This window comes from Amblyraja radiata, chromosome 23, assembly GCF_010909765.2.
Source record: "Amblyraja radiata isolate CabotCenter1 chromosome 23, sAmbRad1.1.pri, whole genome shotgun sequence".
NCBI lineage: Eukaryota > Metazoa > Chordata > Chondrichthyes > Rajiformes > Rajidae > Amblyraja > Amblyraja radiata.
In genome coordinates, this window is record NC_045978.1 from 22,903,562 (window position 1) to 22,921,864 (window position 18,303).

Sequence of the window (18,303 nt, forward strand, 5' to 3'; positions counted from 1 at the left end):
AGGTCTATCGTGTAGGATCTTTCTCACCTTTTGGGAGGCAACCTGCCGATATTGGAGTCCAAATTAATCAACATTCAGGAGGTTGGCATTAACTTGGTCTCACCTTCATGCTCTATTCGTGAGCGTTTTGTTGCAATGGTTGAAATATCAAGCTAATACTCAGGGAATTTACTTATGCGGACATGTTAAATACTTGCCAAGAAGAAGGTGGTCTGACTAAAATGCTGCAGGGGCCCACTAAGAGAGATAAACTGTTTCCTCCAGGTGGTTATTAAGAAAAAGGTGACAATCTTAAAATTAGCAGCTGGCCACTCAGAAATAAAAATTAAAAGCACCTTTTCCATATTAAGGGAAGATGAAATCAAACTCTCTTCACCACGCTCTAAACGTTGGGATTATCTAAGCTCTGAAATAAGTTTCTTGATGTAGAGGGATATCAAGGGATTGTGGACCTATGTCAAGTAAATGGAATTGAGGAGAAAACAAATTGTTGGAGCAACTCAGTGGGTCAGGCAGTCCTGTGGAGGGAATAGACAGACAATGTTTCGGGTCAGTACATGAAACGTCATCTGTTCCATTTGCATCCACAAATGCTGTCCGACCTGCTGAGTTTCTCCAACAACTAGTTTTCTACTCAAGGTTCCAGCATCTGCAGTCTCTGGTGTCTACAAATGGAATTATGGAACAAATTACCTACAATCTGTTCAATCTTAATTAAATCGTTTGAGGAACTGAGCGGGCTACTCCCAATTCCAGTTACTTGGTACTCCATTTCCATATCATTAAAAGAGACTGAAATACAGCAGTCCAGTTTCATCAATAGCCTTGGTCACCATCAGAGCACATTAAAGTGTGAGTGCCAGTGGCATTTATAGATAACTGGCTGATTCCCCATTCACCAAAAATACCCTTTGTGGAAAACAAGCACTGCTTACCAAACTAAATGCACTTGGTGCAATTCTTGTTGACTGTGATGTACAGTGACATCATCTTAAGTGCTTAGAATATTGACATGCTGGTATTGAGCAAAAGCAGGAATGCAGAATAGAGAACCCTGGTTCGGTAGAGCACAAGGATGGTTGGAATACGGAATTAGCTGCCAGAGGAGGTAGTTGATGCAGGTACTATGATGGCATTTGAAAAGGTACAAAGATAGGAAAGATTTAGAGAGATATGGGCCAGTGTTGAGGGGGCATCATTGTCAACATGGGAAAGTTGGGATGAAGAACCAATTTCTATGCTGTATGACTATTAAATTCTCCAGCAATTGATACAGTAATGAAGTTGGTGGACTAACCCCATTTCAAAATGATGGTGGAAGAGTGCCATTTGATTGTTTCCCCCCTGCCCCCTCCACACACAAAATCCACTGCAATTACTCACTTGGATATTCTAACCATACCTCCCAAATAAGGGAAGAGCATGGTGTAGGAAAGAACCACAAATGCTGTTTTATACCGAAGATATGCGCAAAATTCTGGAGTAACTCAGAGGGTCAGGCAGCATTTCTCGAGAAAAAGAATTTACAACGTTTTGGGTTGGAACCCGTCTTCAGACTCTGGTCTTCATTCACTCTTCTCGATTCTTCAGGGCTGAGAAAGGGTTCCGACCCAAAACGTCACCTTTTGCTTTTCTCCAGAGATGCTGCCTGACCTGTTGAGTTACTCCAGCATTTTGTGTCAAGAAAGAGCATGGGTCCTCTATGACTTGCAGGATGGATCATGTCACTAATTTAATCATGATTTTAGACTATTGATTGCTCACAAAGAAATATGAGTGGTTAATACCTGCCACCTGAACCTGCAAAATATATTCTTGAAGAACCCACTAGTTAAAAATACGGCTGCTGTTCAGCTGACTAATTAATCTGTGAATCAATGTAATCATCCCTACTCAATGTGTCCCTATACCTTGTAAAGGTGATCTCACTACATCATCTTCATCAAAATCAGCAGTAAATCTAAGGCCCACGCACTACAATTTGGCCTGGCAGTCAATTATAGATTCCACAGCAGTAATGACATTACAATCAAAAATTCTGTTGAGAAAGCCTCTCGAGTTTGAATCCACAACTGACACAAATGACCTCCTTAAAATTGTAGTCAGCTCAGTGTAAACCATCAAGGAAATTAGTTATTCTGGAGGATTGACCATTAGGAATCACTGGATTATGCTGTGCAAGTATTCTAGTTTTTGCTCCATATCAGTTATTATCCTTTTAATAAACACTTTAAATATTTTTCCAACATACCTTCAAAATCTCATACATGTAGAACCTTATATCATAATCTGTTAAGGTCTGGTACAGCTGCTGTAGGGAATACATTCAGAAAAGGTTAATATTTTCCAATTGAGTCAGCAATGTTTTACTGCAAGATCAAGATGCAACAAACCTTAAACACAGATCAATGACAAAACGTATTACCACTCCATACACATGGATAGCAATTGCAAAATGGAGCAGAGCACATCATTAGAAATTGAACCTTTGTAAAGGTATTAATAGTACGATGAGAGGGTGGATGGACAATCGCATTGAGGCTTCGAGTTAACAATCTCAGTAATGAAACCAAGAATTTAAATATACATTAGCAAACTTCTCAGAATGCTACAATTAATTAGATAGAAGCTCAATGATCATTACATTAGGAAGGAACAAAGCAGGTCAGTCATCGCATGATGAAACTTGTGATCCATTCTAATTTCTTCCAGACCATAATAATAGTATTAGCAATAAGCAATAAAACAGATTAGACGATCTGCATTTTTAAGCAGAAAGGGGGTTTATAAGTTCAGGTCCACCACCGATTTTCGAGCAACTGGTGGTCTGGCGCATCCTTTAATCCGGACAAATTACGTGATCGCACTTGAGCCCCCCCCCCCCCACCCCCAGGGGCACTGAGGCCGGATGACGCGACTGATCTCAACCTCATTGGGGCATCTGCTCCAATTGGCGGCTCGAGTTTGCCCCCTGTGGTCAGAGGTTATGGGGAGAAGGCAGGAGAATGGGGTTAGGAGGAAGAGATAGATCAGTCATGATTGAGGTGGAGTAGACTTGATGGGCCAAATTGCCTATCACGCCTATCACTTATAACCTTAAAAAGATACCTTTAATTAGGAAAATGTTTCCTCCCAATGTTGTTAGTTCAACTTAGACCCCAACCTCTGGCTCTTCAGCAAAACAAAACCGAACAAACTATTGGAGGAAGGAGGTGAGGCAGAGGTTCACCTGCACCTCCTCCAACCTCATCTGTTGCATCCGCTGCTCTAGGTGTCAGCTGATCTACAGCGGTGAGACCAAGCGTAGGCTTGGCGATCGCTTCGCCCAACACCTCCGCTCGGGTCGCACTAACCAACCTGATCTCCCAGTGGCCCAGCACTTCAACTCCCCCTCCCATTCCGAATCCGACCTTTCCGTCCTGGGCCTCCTCCATGGCCAGAGTGAGTCCCACCGCAAATTGGAGGAGCAGCACCTCATATTTCGCTTGAGCAGTTTACACCCCAGAACATTGACTTCTCCAATTTCAGGTAGTCCTTGCTTTCTCCCCCCTTCCCCTCCCATTCCCAGCTCTCCCACATAGCCTACTGTCTCCGCTTCTTCCTTTCTTCTTCCCGTTCCCCCCACCTCCACTTCAGTCTGAAGAAGTGGTCTCGACCCGAAGCGTCACCTATTCCTTCGCTCCATAGATGCTGCCTCACTGAGTTTCTCCAGCATTTTTGTCTACCTTAAACTATTGGAGGAGCTCAGTAGACAGGCAGCAGCTGTGGAGGAAGAGAGATGATCAACGTTTCAGGTCAAAACCCCGATGCAGGGTCTCAACTTGAAACATCGACCACCCCTCAGCCTCCACTGGTGCATCCTGACCCACCGAGTTCTATCAGCCATTTGTCCTTTGATCCAAATCACAGCATCCACAGTCTTGTGTTCCTGTCTCTTCAACCGCTCTTCAAGAATGCCAGCAACTTGTCAATCATATCTTGCTGCTGGCAGCAGGGAAACAACATGCCATCGCGGAATTATATCTGTAACCACAGAACAGGTCTTTGCTCCCCCAACCAGAAATTTATCCTTCCCTGCCCCCATTCTCCATATAATTATTGCTGGCTCAGTCCTTATCATCTCTCCTTTCTATACAGCTGCCATACCATCTTAACTCCCAGATAAATCCTCTTTCTCCATTCCCTCCTCCATCAGATTCAGAATCGAATTCTGACCTAAATGCCCACAGGGATATCCTGAAGTACCTGCCTGCTCTCTCACTCAGACACGTATCCAGCCCTCCATCCGCACTCTCGTGCTATGGGGCAATGACCTCAGGAACCATGTGTTCCACAAAAGGAGCAGCACAGTTGTGCAGCCGTCAAAGCCGCTGCATCGGAGACACAGGTTCAAGCTAAAGGGCCTGTTTCCACGCTGTATATCTTAACTACACTAAACAAAGCCTCCCAAATGGATAACTGAGACATCAACTAAAGCTCAAATTCCAGAACCCGTCTGACAATACTTTCTGCACATCAGTGCCCGGGACATGGGAATCATCCTAGATTTCCACAAGTCACAAAATAGAGGTGCCCTGCCACATCTTCATTAGATTAAGTCACCAGCCCAGCTTCTCTTTTTCCAATTCCACAACTCACCAAAATCATGTCAACAGTTACACCATAACTTAAAATATAAGGAATAAACTGAGTCATTACGGTAAATTTAACTCTGGTGGCAGGCAAATTATCAGAATCCATTTTGAGAGGTGGTTAAACCATAAAAGGGCACACATTTATCATGGGCTGTCAGTATTTATTATGGGAAGATCATGCCTGACTAACAATTGAATTTTATTTTGAGGAGGTGACAAGGAGGATCAATAAGGGGAGTATGTTTTATGATATCTAATGGATCTTAGTTATGCTTTTGACGAGACTCAGAGTCAAAATTGTAAATACTTATGGGATGCAGAAGAAAGTTACACGTTGGATCCAAAATAGGCTCGGCAGCAGAAAGCAATGGGGAACAGCTGACAGGTGCTTTTGTGACTGGGCGTATGTTAGTAGGGTTCCACAGTGTACTCTGAAGGCTTGGGGTTTAAACATGGAGGGCATGGTAAAGTATGCAGATGATGCAAATATTGGCCACATAAATGAGATTGAGAACATTTAAAAATGCAGGTTACACCATTATGTGAAAGATTTAGAGGCAAGACTTAGTTCCAAAATGGAGCTCCTTTTCCCTTTCAGCATAAAGTACAATTTGTGCACATTATGGGGTGATTCAAGAAGAACTGCCTTCAAGACCAGGGAATTTTTTTCCTGTTAAAAATATAGCTTTTTAAAGCACAATCTTCATAATTAGTAAACGGATATTTGTTGTTAAAGGGAAGATCTTTGTAGGTTGTAAACACAAGTTCCCTTTTATAAATATCCTTTTTAAAAGACATGAACAGAAAATGTATTGTGCTGCTTGAACATCATGAGCTTTGATAACAAGCAGTCAGCAGATTTTTGGGATGAAATATGGAATTAAAAGATGTGTTAAGATGAATTTTAAAATAAGAGGCCGGGAGGTATTGTCTGTTTAATGTGCCAAATCACGTGGAGAAATAAAATAGAGAACCAGTGGACATTGGAGAAGGTTGCATGGATTAAATAGTGGGCACAGAAATAAGATTTTCAGAGAACTACCTATTGCAATCTTGGATATATGCCACCATTGAAAGAAAGCTGATGCCCATGTACCAAGTGAAATGAAAATACTGCAACAAATCCACAGCCACTGTATGTGGGCGATTTTTTAGTTTAGAGATAGTGCAGAAACAGGCCCACTGAATCCATGCCGATCAGCGTGCCCCGCACACCAACACACTATCCTACACACACTAGCGACAATTTACAATTTTACCAAGCCAATTAACCTAGAAACTGGCAAGTCTTTGGAGTGTGGAAGGAAACCGGTGGACCCGGAGAAAACCCATGCAGGTCATGGGGAGAATGTACAGACAGCACACATAGTCAGGATCGAACCCGGGCCCCACGTGCTGAAAGGCAGCAATAACCGTTGTGCCACTGTGCCGCCTCTAATAGATAATGCTGATGGATGAATGATGGATGAATATCAAGCAAGGTTTGCACTTTGCTGCAACAAGAATAGAGATTGGGGGTGTGGGGGGCAAGGGGGAAATGAATACCATTGCTATGCAGATAGCTGGTTTAAAAAAGGTCCAATCTTACCTTGAAATCTGTGTTGTTTACATGTTCAAAAACCAAAGCAGGTGTCCGTGACTAAGGAAGAACAAAGCATGAGAAATATCAATAGTTTATCTTTTTTTATTTTTATACACTCATCCCGCTACAGTGCATACTGAAGCTGATGTACACTGGTACTGGAGAAATAAACATCTTTCTCTTAGATAATGTTGTGCAGTTGCCACTTAACCAATATTTTGTTTGGTTCATGACTTTTGTAAAGTGGATGGTGAACAGGCTTTGCGCTCTCAAGGAACAGCAGATGCTGGAGTATATGCATTGAAAGTGCTGGAGCAACTTAGCAGGTCAGGCATAATCTATGGTGGATATGGACAAGCGACGTTTTGGGTTGGGATTCTTCTTCAGACTGACTGCTGTGGGGTGGGGGGCAGGGAGGAGAAAGCTGGAAAAGAGGTAGGGGTGTGACAAAGCCTGGCAAGTGATAGGTGGATACAGCTGAGGGGATTTTGACTGCAGATGGGTGAACAAAAGCTCGAAAAGAAAATGATTTTGGTTATCACATAATCAGTCAATTGATAAGAGATTGCATCTATTCTGGTTTCTTTTGGCAGGATGGTCCAAATTATTGACAATGTTTACCATTAGAATAATGAGATGGGCAATGCCAATAAATATTGAGAACGTACCTTGGCTTTCTCTGCATTGAACATTATGTTTAGAACATAAACTATATGCAGTTAGCCAGTGATTTTCAAATCACTTCAAATACACCCTTCATATAAGCTGAACAGACACTGAAAAATAACACCTCCAAATGAAATTAATTAACCCCTTAATGTACACAAACACCGTAAAAAGAGTACTTGATTGAAGCAATGGCCAATAACGAGTTTTTTGTAAATAAAACAGCACTTTGCACTTTAAATAAGTGGTTGCAGTAAAATGAACATTTGTAAACCACAAAGCACTTCACACACTCGCAGCTACAGATTCCCAGTGGGAACAAAGCAATCATTCAGGACACCCCTATTTTACAAACATTATTAATACAACAGATTGTTTATATAAAATGCAATGCAATTTGTCCACACCCATACAAGATGCAAATGAAGCAGTTTGAACTTCAGAATATATCAGTACTGGGCAAGTGAGCAAACTTGCCTGTATTGGACGTGCAGAAAAATCACACACATTGGAAAATGCATCCGTGCAAAAAAGGGAGAAATTATGACCATACAAGCAGTTCCCTGCATGGCTCATTACCACCAGTCAGATCATTGGGACAAGGTGAAGATCAAGTTCCTTTGTGGGGATTGGTGCAGTTAAGAGAAATAAATGATCCACGAATTCTGGGTTCCTTAAAGGTGGTGATTATTTTAGGTATCAAACACTGGTAGATTAGTGTTCAAGAAGGAACTGCAGATGCTGGAGAATCGAAGGTAGACAAAATTGCTGGAGAAACTCAGCGGGTGCGGCAGCATCTATGGAGCGAAGGAAATAGGCAACGTTTTGGGCTGAAGAAGGGGTTCGGTCCAAAACGTCGCCTGTTTCCTTCGCTCCATAGATGCTGCTGCACCCGCTGAGTTTCTTCAGCAATTTTGTCTACTGGTAGATTAGTGGTCTTCTTGGACTCCGTGCCATTGGATCCCGACCCAGATCCGTCAAGGTGGCTGTCTGTGCATCAGTCTCCCCATGTTAAACAAAGTCACGCATAGGCGTCCTCCGTGAGAGGAGTCATACATGTTTTGAGTGACTGCCGATGATGAGATTAGTGCCTTAAAATACTGGTTGTTCTACCACCAAGACTAGTTTTAATTCAATCTAAATTGGTGGAATGAGGCTTAATGTAGCATTCAATACAGGCAGTTCTGCTATAATGTCAGTGTATAGCAAATCGCATTGTAAAAACAATTGTGTTAAAGGGGAAAGGATTAAAGACTAGAATTTCAGACTTGTAATAACAAACTTATTTTCCCCCATAGGATTTTCAAACGGTCTTTTTTAATAACTATAAATTTGTTTTTGTTACTACATGCAAAAAATATCAGACTGCATGTTACAATGTTCAATAGTATAATATTGCTCAGGTGTTAATAGAAGTGATCACATATCAATCACAATTTTCCTCCCATAGTGAAAGTAGCAGATGTGTTCTTAAGAGACAATGGTGTTTGATTATTGTAGGGAGGTTACATGGAAACAGTTTTATTAAGACAGCTTTTTTCCTGCATAAGTTTCTTTTGCTCCCGATCAAAATTGCATTGTAACCAATTGGGCCCCAATTCATCAATAGTAACATATCTAATTTGCGTTGTGGAAATACATGTTGCAGCAGAATTACCCATATAAATAAATTATCTACATCAGTTATTAGATGGATGGATATGTGTAGAAATTGATACATTCTGTTACAAGAAACATTACAACCAAGTTGATGAGTTTGTTTAGTGCTGAAAACAAGAGATGCAAAACAAAATGGAAAAGCAACAAAAACCAAATAACAAAAATTGTAATAATTTAACATTCTAAGTACGCCAAATCAAAAAAGTTTTCAGATTAATAATTTATTCTTCATAATCAGACAAAACTTCCTATCATTCTCCTAATCCTTCTCTAATTGGACTATTTTGCATTTCATCAATCCCCTTAAATCATTCGATGAAAATAACATCTAACCACCATTTAACGTGACTATGATTTATCTTAGATTTTCTAAAATAGTTATTTTGTGAAATAACTATGCAAACAATACAAATCCCAAAAGAACTTGAGTTTACATAAGAAAAGAACATAAAGCTGACCATTCAATAAAATCATGACTGATCTTCCAACTGAGCATAATTTTTCTAAACTACAGGTGCACAACCTTTTATCCGAAGATCCAAATAACGAAAACCTCCGAATAGCGGCCATTTTTTCGGTCCTTGAAGAAAGGTCCTTGAAAACGTTCACCGAGGGCGGCCCGCAGAGGTGACAGCGGAACCTCCGGTCGGTCCTCGAAGAAAGGGGAACTAAATCCCCATTCATAAAAGAGAAGATGAGGGTATATTGCGCGGGAGGGTTAATAATTGACAATATGCTGCTGCCTGCCCGCTGAATTAAAAAGTTCCCACGGTAGACTCACGATATACAGTGTTTCGTGAGTCTTGCGTGGGAACTTTTTAACTCAGCGGGGCAGGCAGCAGCAGATTGTCGCTCGCTTCAGTATCACCCCACCTACACCCCTCTGCTTCCCGGCCATGTGTGTGACCCCTTCCCTCCCCTCTCCAGCTCCCCGCCCATTGCACCGGCGCGGGGGCTTTGCACTGTCTTCACGTCGGCGATTTCGCAGGACCGTGTCAGGACCAATTGGACACCAACCACCGCAAGCACGGAGATCCCAGAGACCCACAGCCAACAGCAGCCCAGCCCAGCCCCACTCCAACTACAGAGGAACCTGGGTTGCGGATGCCGGGGCGCAGCTCGGGGCGTCGTAGGGGCCCATCGGGGAGCGGCCACTCAAAGCCACGCCGGGAGATGTAGGGCCCTGCCCCGGGTCTTGATGTTGGAGCCCCCGGCGGGCGCTAGCAAGTCCGCGGCAATTTACAGCCGCGCCGGGCGTTGTAAGGCCCCCCTCCAGGTCACTCTCAACCTCTATGATGTTTGCTCTCAACCCCGTAATTCGGGCGGGAGAAGTCGCCGCTGCCGGTGCCCCGCAAAGCAGTCTCCCACCGGAGACCCGCGAGCTCCCGGTGTCACCATCCACCGGAGTCGGGTCGCAGCAGCTCGCCCCCGCAACTCTCCACGCTCCGAAGCTGGCTAGCTCCACGGAGGTAGGTCCGTAGGTCCACAGCTCCCACCGCCGCCCACCGACCCCCAGGCCCACTGCAAGCATGGAGATCCCAGAGACCCACAGCCAACAGCAACTCCAGCCCAGCCCCGCTCCAACTCCAGAGGAACACGTAGGGGCAGAAGCTGATGGTGTGCAAGGTACGTCTTGTTCTTGGGGTGGCGGATGAGGGGGCGCAGCTCGGGCTGTGGGCGAACTGCCACTTGTCGCTGTAGCGGCCAAAGATCATAGAGGAGCTCCTCTATGATCTTTGGTAACGGCCCATCGGGGACCGGATTCCTCTGGAGTTGGAGGGGGAGGGGGGTATTGTGCTGTTTGATCGCCCCCTGCTATCCCAGGGACAGGGAGACACAGCGGCTTTTTAGACTGGTGGGCAATCACTTCCAAAGTTCTGCCCACACAGTCAGTACACTTCTCCTACACTGTATTTCATACAAACATTTATTCTGCAAGAAAAAACGACATTGAAGACTCAAACTCGCGATCGAGTAACTGCCAGGATCAAGGCGCAAACTCGCGACCTTGCGGATATGAGCCGAGCACTCTACCACTGAGCCAGCCATTAAAATCTACGCTAAAAAATTTCCATTCCGAAGACCGACAAATTCTGAATTACGAAAAGTGTCTGGTCCCAAGGCTTTCGGATAAAAGGTTGTGCACCTGTATCTCCGAATCCCATCTCCCTTTATACTTAAATCCATCTCTGTCCTGAATATACCCGGCCACTGAGCCTCCACAGTCCTCTTGGGTACAGAAATCAAAAGATTCACTATCATCTGAGCAAAGAAATTCTTTCTTATTGTTGACCTGATTATCTGGTCCCTTACTTTCAGACCATGATTGATTGAATTGATTGCAAGATATCCAGCATGGAAACAACCTCTTCAGACTGCCAGTTCACGTTGACTGTTGATCACCCATTTACACTGGTTCGATTTTATCCCACTTTCACATCTACAACCTGCACACTAAGGGACATTTTACAGAGGCCAATTAACCGGGCAGGTTTTCGGGATATGGGAGGAAATCGGATCATCCAGGGTAAACCCACATGGTCACAGGGCAAATGTGCAAACTCCACACTGCACTGAGGTCTGGATAGAACCGGGACCCCTGGCTCTGTGAGGCAGTAGCTCTACAAGCTGTGCCACTTTGCCAACCCAGACAGGAGAAATATGAGCGCAATTTAAATCCTGTCAAGCCCCTTAAAAATGGTGTACTTTTCAATGAATTTGAAGAATTTTCTTCGAACTAGAAGATACTCAAACTATGTTATTTATTCAGCGGGCAAACATATGGTCTTCTGGTGCAACTAGCAGATCCAAGGATGTTTGAAAAGTTGTGGATGATCCCTCTTTCGGACTTCTATTACCATTTTAGGAAGTGATCCACCACTTTCCCAGACTCATTGGTTCATCTTAATAAATTGACCCACTGATCCAAAGCTACAATTTTGGCAAAAATAAGGTGTGTCGGTCAGGACGCATAAATTTAGCAACCAAATACTGCAGAAGATTGCTTTTATATCACAATTTATTAGGACATGGAATGTCTTACCATGTAAGGGGTGGAAAACAGAATGTTATTTTTTTTCTAAAACTCTAAATAGCTGGATTGTTTTCCCCACACCCAAGGGCAGGAGAAAGTGGGAGAAGTAAATTAATTGGTTTAGTTTAGTTTGGTTTATTGTCATGTGTACCAAGGCACAGTGAAAAACCTTTGTTGAGTGCTAACCAGTCAGCGGAAAGACGAGACGTAGTTACAAACGGGTCTTTGAAAACTCTAAAATATGCAGTGAATTGCATTTCTGCTAGTTAGCTCATGCCCTTGAAGTGCAGGGTTTTTGAGTCATGCTTCTTCCAACTTGCTAATTGCAACCAGCATTTTTATTCCAGCATTTCTGCATCTGCAGGGCTTTCCCTTTTTTGCAATTGTAGTTACAATTCAGGCAATATTATAACTGTACAATGTGTAGGAAAGAACTGCAGATGCTGGTTTAGATCAGTGGTAGACACAAAATGCTGGCGTAACAGCATCTCTGGAGAGAAGGAATGCGTGACGTTTCTGTTCGAGACCGTTCTTCAGACTGATGTCAGGGGATTGGGCGGAGATGTAGTCAGACAGTAAGATTGGTAGGAGAACTGGGAAGGGGGAGGGGATGGAGAGCGAGGGAAAGCAAGGGCTACTTGAAGTTAGAGAAGTCAATGTACATATCGCTGAGGTGCAAGCTACCCAAGCGAAATATGAGTTCATTCATCATCATTGAAAACATTAGACGCAGTGGTGCTGGTTTCTCCACACATCTCCGTCCTCCATTTCCTGCGGACAACTGCCACTGGAAGTATAGGATTTTGGTGTGTGTGCTTACAATGTTATGTATGACAGTGATCGCAACTTCTACTGAAGTGTGGATGGCCGTTGGCTCACAGAAGCTCATCCACCCTTTGAGGTGCTGTTCCTTCAATATGCGCTGGGCCTCACTCTGACAATGGAGGAGGCCCAGGACAGAAAGATCAGTGTGGTATTGGGAGGGGGAGTTCAAGTGTTGAGCAACCAGGAGATCAGGTAGGTTTAAGCGGACCGAACAGAGGTGTTCAGCGAAACGATCACCGAGCCTGCGCTTGGTCTCGCCGAAATACATGTTCCCGATGTTGAGGGCGTCCAGAACCAGGGGCCACAGTTTAAGAATAAGGGGTTAGCTATTTAGAATGGAGACGAGGAAAAACTTTTTCACACAGAGAGTAGTGAGTCTGTGGAATTCTCTGCCTCAGAAGGCGGTGGAGTCCGGTTCTCGGGATGCTTTCAAGAAAGAGTTAGATACAGCTCATAAAGATAGCAGAGTCAGGGGATATGGGGAGAAGACAGGAACGGGGTACTGATTGTGGATGATCAGCCATGATCACATTGAATGGCGGTGCAGGCTCGAAGGGCCGAATGACCTACTCCTGCACCTATTGTCTATTGAGTCCACACCTGGAACAGCGGATACAGTAGATGAGGTTGGAGGAGGTGCAAGTGAACCTCTGCCTCACCTGAAAAGATTGTTGGGATTCTTGGACGGGGGAGGTATAGGGACAGGTATTGCATCTTCTATAGATGTGATTTCCGGTGGGCGGCGCGACTCGCGTCGCAGCGGCCTCTGCAGTCCGTCTGTCTTTTTGTTGTTTTTTGTCTCGTTTGAATGTAGTTTTTATTATTTTTTTTGTGTATGCGTGTGGGGGGCGGGGGGTGGGGGAAAACTTTTAATAATCTATCCCCTGCACGGAGAACCCGACCTTTTCTCTGTCGGGTCTCTGTTGTCGTTGGGGCCTAGCACCGTGGAGCGGCCTCCAGCAGGAACAACCTGGGGCTCCAGTCGCGGAGCTGCGGACCTACTCACCATCGCGGAGCTGGCCGAGTTCGGAGCGGGAGGAGTGGTGGTGGCGCGCTGCTGCGACCCGACCCCGGGGATTCGGAGGCATACCGCAGGTCTGGTGGACAGTGACACCGGGAGCCCGCGGGTCCCTGCTGGGAGACCACTTTTCGGGGCTTCCGCAACGGCGACTTCACCCGCCCAAGTTGCGGGGTTGAAGAGTACCTGGAGCGAGGCCTTACATCATCGCCCGGCGTGGCTTGGAATGGCTGTGGGACTTTGCTAGCGCCCGCCGGGGGCTCCAACAACAAGACCCGGAGCGCGGCCTTGCATCACCCGGCGCGGCGTTAATGGCCGCGGGACAATTGCCATCGCCCGCCGGGGGCTTTGACTTTGACTCTGACATCGGGAGGGGAATGGGAAGTGCAGGGGAGAGATAAGTCTTTGCCTTCCATCACAGCGAGGAGGAGAGGCGCTGTGATGGATGTTTGTGTAAATTGTGTTGTGTCTTGGTTCTTTCTTGTGTGTATGACTGCAGAAACAACATTTCGTTTGAACCTCAATGGGGTCAAATGACAAATAAATTGTATTGTATTGTATTGTAGTTACAGGGAAAGTACCTGGGAGGGGGTAGTTTAGGTGGGAAGGACAAGTTGACCAGGGAGTTGCGGAGGGAACAGTCTCTGCAGAAAGCAGAAAGAAGTGGAGATGGGAAGATGTGTTTAATAGTGAGATCCCGTTGAAGGTGGCGAAATATAGTTGCGGAGGGAACAGTCTCTGCAGAAAGCAGAAAGAAGTGGAGATGGGAAGATGTGTTTAATAGTGAGATCCCGTTGAAGGTGGCGAAATATAACTGTACAAAGCATTTTCATATTTATTATAACATCTTGCTGATTCCCATGAATGCTAAATTCTCATGTTATTGAAAGTCAAATTGTTCTCAGTAAGTTGCTTTGTAACCATAACTTGGCAGTCAGCTAAATTCCATGTCTCTTGATAAATGTCAAATTATGTGAAGATGTTACTCTTTTGTCACAAAAAATATAGGTAACTAGATTTTTCTAAATGATAAATGTAAAAAAAAAAAAATCTGTGAACAACCATGCATTCACTCCATGGGTTACTCAATGTATGATCTTGTTCTCTCGAAATTTCAATCATTAACTACAGATGTTAGCTGGTCTCCATGGAGGCTACTAGAACAGCAACATATTCAACCTGATCAACTTTATCCATCCAGACTATTAAATGATACAGCCACCAAGTTAGCCAATCAATTTACTGTGTCTGTAATGTGATGAAACAAGCAATTCTGCATTTAAAAGTCAGAAGGAAGAATGTTCTACAAAATCCATCATAAAAATGTATGTTAAATGAGTGACATTTTTGTTCACAAACTATAAGTGTACCTGTAGTCACCCATCATTCTCAAAACCATTCAGAATTATATCCAGTTGAAGGAGACAACAAATGCAAATGTTGGACAACTTGGGATTTGGGCAACAGGCAGAAAAGGAATTGGCATAATTTATCAATCACACAAATCACATTTTGGAACAAACTCTAAAAAAAGTTAGTTAACTAAATAGAGATTTAAGATATCATCTGATGAATGCAGCTCCGTATGGGGTATTATTCTTGATAAAACCACTGACCTATTAATGATCACAATATAATTACTGAGCAAGTTTGCTAAGAATTTATCTGCATTCAATTAACTACTGTGAACACTGTCATCGTGAATCAGATAATAGTAATGACGTTTGTGTAATGCAACTCAAGTAGAATTAATCCATGGAATAAAAATCATTTGGCTGTTCAGAGATCTACCAATTTAAATGAGAGGTACACCAGAAGCATAATCAATTAATCCATTGCAAAATGTGACAATAACAAATGTTCAATCTTAAATATTTTTATTTGTATTCTCATGATTTCAAGGATTACTTTTCTCAATGTTTTTAATCTGTACAAAATGACAAGAACTTTTCCCCAATGTAAATTATTTACAATTAAACTTTCATAAGTTCAATACCGTTAAAGAAGGATGATAGAAGGATATGAAAGAATAGAAATCTTCACATACCACTGGATCTTTGACGATATCTATGAGAGTGATAATATTTGGACCGCCACGCAGATTCTCCAATATTTTAATTTCACGCTTTATTTTCTTCTTCTTTACAGGCTACAGGAAATATAAGTACAAAATATTATAAAGTAAATTGTGTTGTTTCATTTATCCTTTCGGTGACCATACGTCAGCATGCATGCAACAAATGCTAAAGTTGTGGTGTACTTTCTGAGATAAAAAGTTTCCCCTAATAGTACACAGGGATGAATAGACAAGACAATTGAGGAAGTCAAATCAAGATACAAATCAAATAACTTCCATGGCCAGACAGGGCAGCACCAATTGCAGCTCGATAGCAAAAACAATCCCTTCGCTGAATTCAGAAAAATAAACTTTAAAAGATTATGTAGAATTTCAAACGTGTTAGAAATAGGGGAATATTAGCATGCACTGACATTTGAAGCAGAATCAAGTCTCCAGTTCGTCACTAATTATTTTGCCACCGAGGAAGGGAGAAAGGCTTTCTCACAAAGATTTATAATGAAAATTAAATAGTCCCTCCGAAGATGCTGCCTAAACTGCCTTTGTCTTCCAGCTGCTTTCCTCTCTCCCCCCCCCCTTGATAGATTCCAGCATCTGTAGTCTCTGGTGCCTCCAGGAAATTATATTTGCTTTCTCAATTTGCTTCCTCACATCCCTGTCACGCCCCATAAGAATCTTATGCATTTCAATGAAGTCACCTACTAAAGCTTTATGCGAGGTGTTAGGCATTTCTTTGTAATTTTCCCTCAAATGACACATTTATCCCAGGCAGCTGCTCCTCCAATTTCCGGTGGTGCTCACTCTGACCATGGAGGAGGCCCAGGACAGAGAGGTCGGATTCGGAATGGGAGGGGGAGTTGAAGTGCTGAGCCACCGGGAGATCAGGTTGGTTAATGCGGACCGAGCGGAGGTGTTCGGCGAAACGATCGCCAACCCTACGCTTGGTCTCACAGATGTAGATCAGCTGATGTCGTGAGCAGCGGATGCAATAGATGAGGTTGGAGGAGATGCAGGAGAACCTCTGTCACACCTGGAACAACTGCTTGGGTCGAGGCAGGGCTGGTAGGGTACTTAGTCTCATTTATCTTTGATTCGACAACATATGCTTCAAAAATATAGATCTTGTAAAAATGAAATATTAGTGTACAATGTTAATCAGTGTGCATGGCTTACCTTAAGTATTTTAACAACTACTTTTTCATTGTTTGTGATGTTAATAGCTTCAAACACTTCACTGTATTTCCCTCGACCTAATTTACGAACTAACTGGTAGTCATCTTGATTTCTGCACGAAACAAAAATAATACATGGTTTAAAATAAGTTCAAAAGACAAAGCACATTTTACCTAAAGACAACTTTAGCCAACAAAAATGAAAACACAAAATAGTTTCCAACTTATTAGTCTTAATTGTAATTTAAATATAAAACATCCCTGAAATGCTTTTCGCACCTGTAGAAATTTGTATTTCAGTTACTGTTGAAAATATTGCATCTTTGTCCTCAATAGTAAAATGGTAAAATTGATTGCATGAAAGATGAGCACTGTTTTTAAAGATTATTTTTCCTGGGCAGCACAGTGGTGGGTGCTTGTCTGCAGAGTTTGTACATTCTCCCTGTGACCGTGTGGGTTTTCCTCGGATGCTCCAGTTTCCTCCCACACTCCAAAATGGGCAGGTTTGTCAGTTAATTGGCTTCTGTAAACAGTCCCTAATCCATAGGTTAGAACTAGTGTACAACAATCACTGGTCCTCGTGGACTCGGTGGGCTGAAGGATCTGTTTCTACGCTGTATCTCTAAAACTAAAACGTAATTCTGCATTTCATGGATGTTCACCAAGTATTGCAAATGAAAGCTTTTGATTAGTGAACATTTTTGGAGTTAGAATTGAAACCTGCTAGTTGTGTCTTATTCACAATTGTATCACCACACATCTCACCCCATGACCAATTTTCTCCAATGAATAAAATCCCATGGAACAAAGGAGTGGTCCTAAAGAGGATGCAAAATATATCCCAATGACAGAGATCAATAATTACACTATTAAGATGTTGAATGTTTAATAAGAGCACATTTCCTTGAGCTCTTATTAAAATATACCATTGGGCAAGACAGATGATCACAACACCAAGAAAAGTTTGAAGTTTTAGCAAGGTCCATGGAACGTTTACATTGATCAAAGCTATTCACAAAATGAACAATGCTCTGCAGCTGTTTTGATAATGGGCAATGTAAATGGAGTCCTTTGCTATAAAAATCCAGTATTAAACTTATTCATCCACAAGAAAACTTAATTACAAAAACTGCACTCAAATGGATTAGAATATTTGAAAGCACAAGGGTGATACATTTTCATTAGAATCAAGGTCACTTCAAGAGTGTTAGGATGTTTCTATAATGGTACAGCAAATTTCATACCGTGAAAATATTCAGTTACAGAATAAAGAATGGCCACAAATGATTCCAAGTTACGGTCTCAATATTTGTAGCACAACAGCTGTAAGTAAACAACCTTCAGAATAAAGTAAGAAATTTAATATATCTTGATCACAGTCTGTTGTACACATTCCATTCTGTCTTCCATTCCCTTAGTGTGAATTGTTCAAGTTCTTCCAGTGCAACTCAAACAAAAAAAAGTATACTTATTAAAACGGTTTTACTCAGATCACTAGTAAATGCTGCTTTTTTCTCTTGCCAAAAATAATTGGGGATAGCTTGATTGCAATCACATATAGTGTTTTCCTTGACAGGATAGCACGCAAATAAAAGCTTTTCACTGTACCTCGGTATATGTGATAATAATAAACTAA

The 18,303-nt window shown here is 42.7% G+C and overlaps 1 protein-coding gene across 2 annotated transcripts in view; it reads right to left on the reverse strand.

Moving 5' to 3' along the window:
* Nucleotides 1-18,303, reverse strand: part of csnk2a1 (casein kinase 2 alpha 1) — a 56,238-nt gene that overhangs the window by 21,828 nt on the left and 16,107 nt on the right. Inside the window, exons 2-5 of one of the 2 annotated variants that reach the window (XM_033041790.1) lie at nucleotides 16,669-16,780; nucleotides 15,466-15,567; nucleotides 6,223-6,273; nucleotides 2,252-2,308 (exon numbers count right to left, since the gene is read on the reverse strand). In XM_033041790.1, coding sequence (XP_032897681.1) covers nucleotides 2,252-2,308; nucleotides 6,223-6,273; nucleotides 15,466-15,567; nucleotides 16,669-16,780 — 322 coding nt within the window. Of the gene's footprint in view, nucleotides 1-2,251; nucleotides 2,312-6,222; nucleotides 6,274-15,465; nucleotides 15,568-16,668; nucleotides 16,781-18,303 lie in introns of both variants that reach the window. The other variant, XM_033041789.1, reaches the window with a different exon arrangement.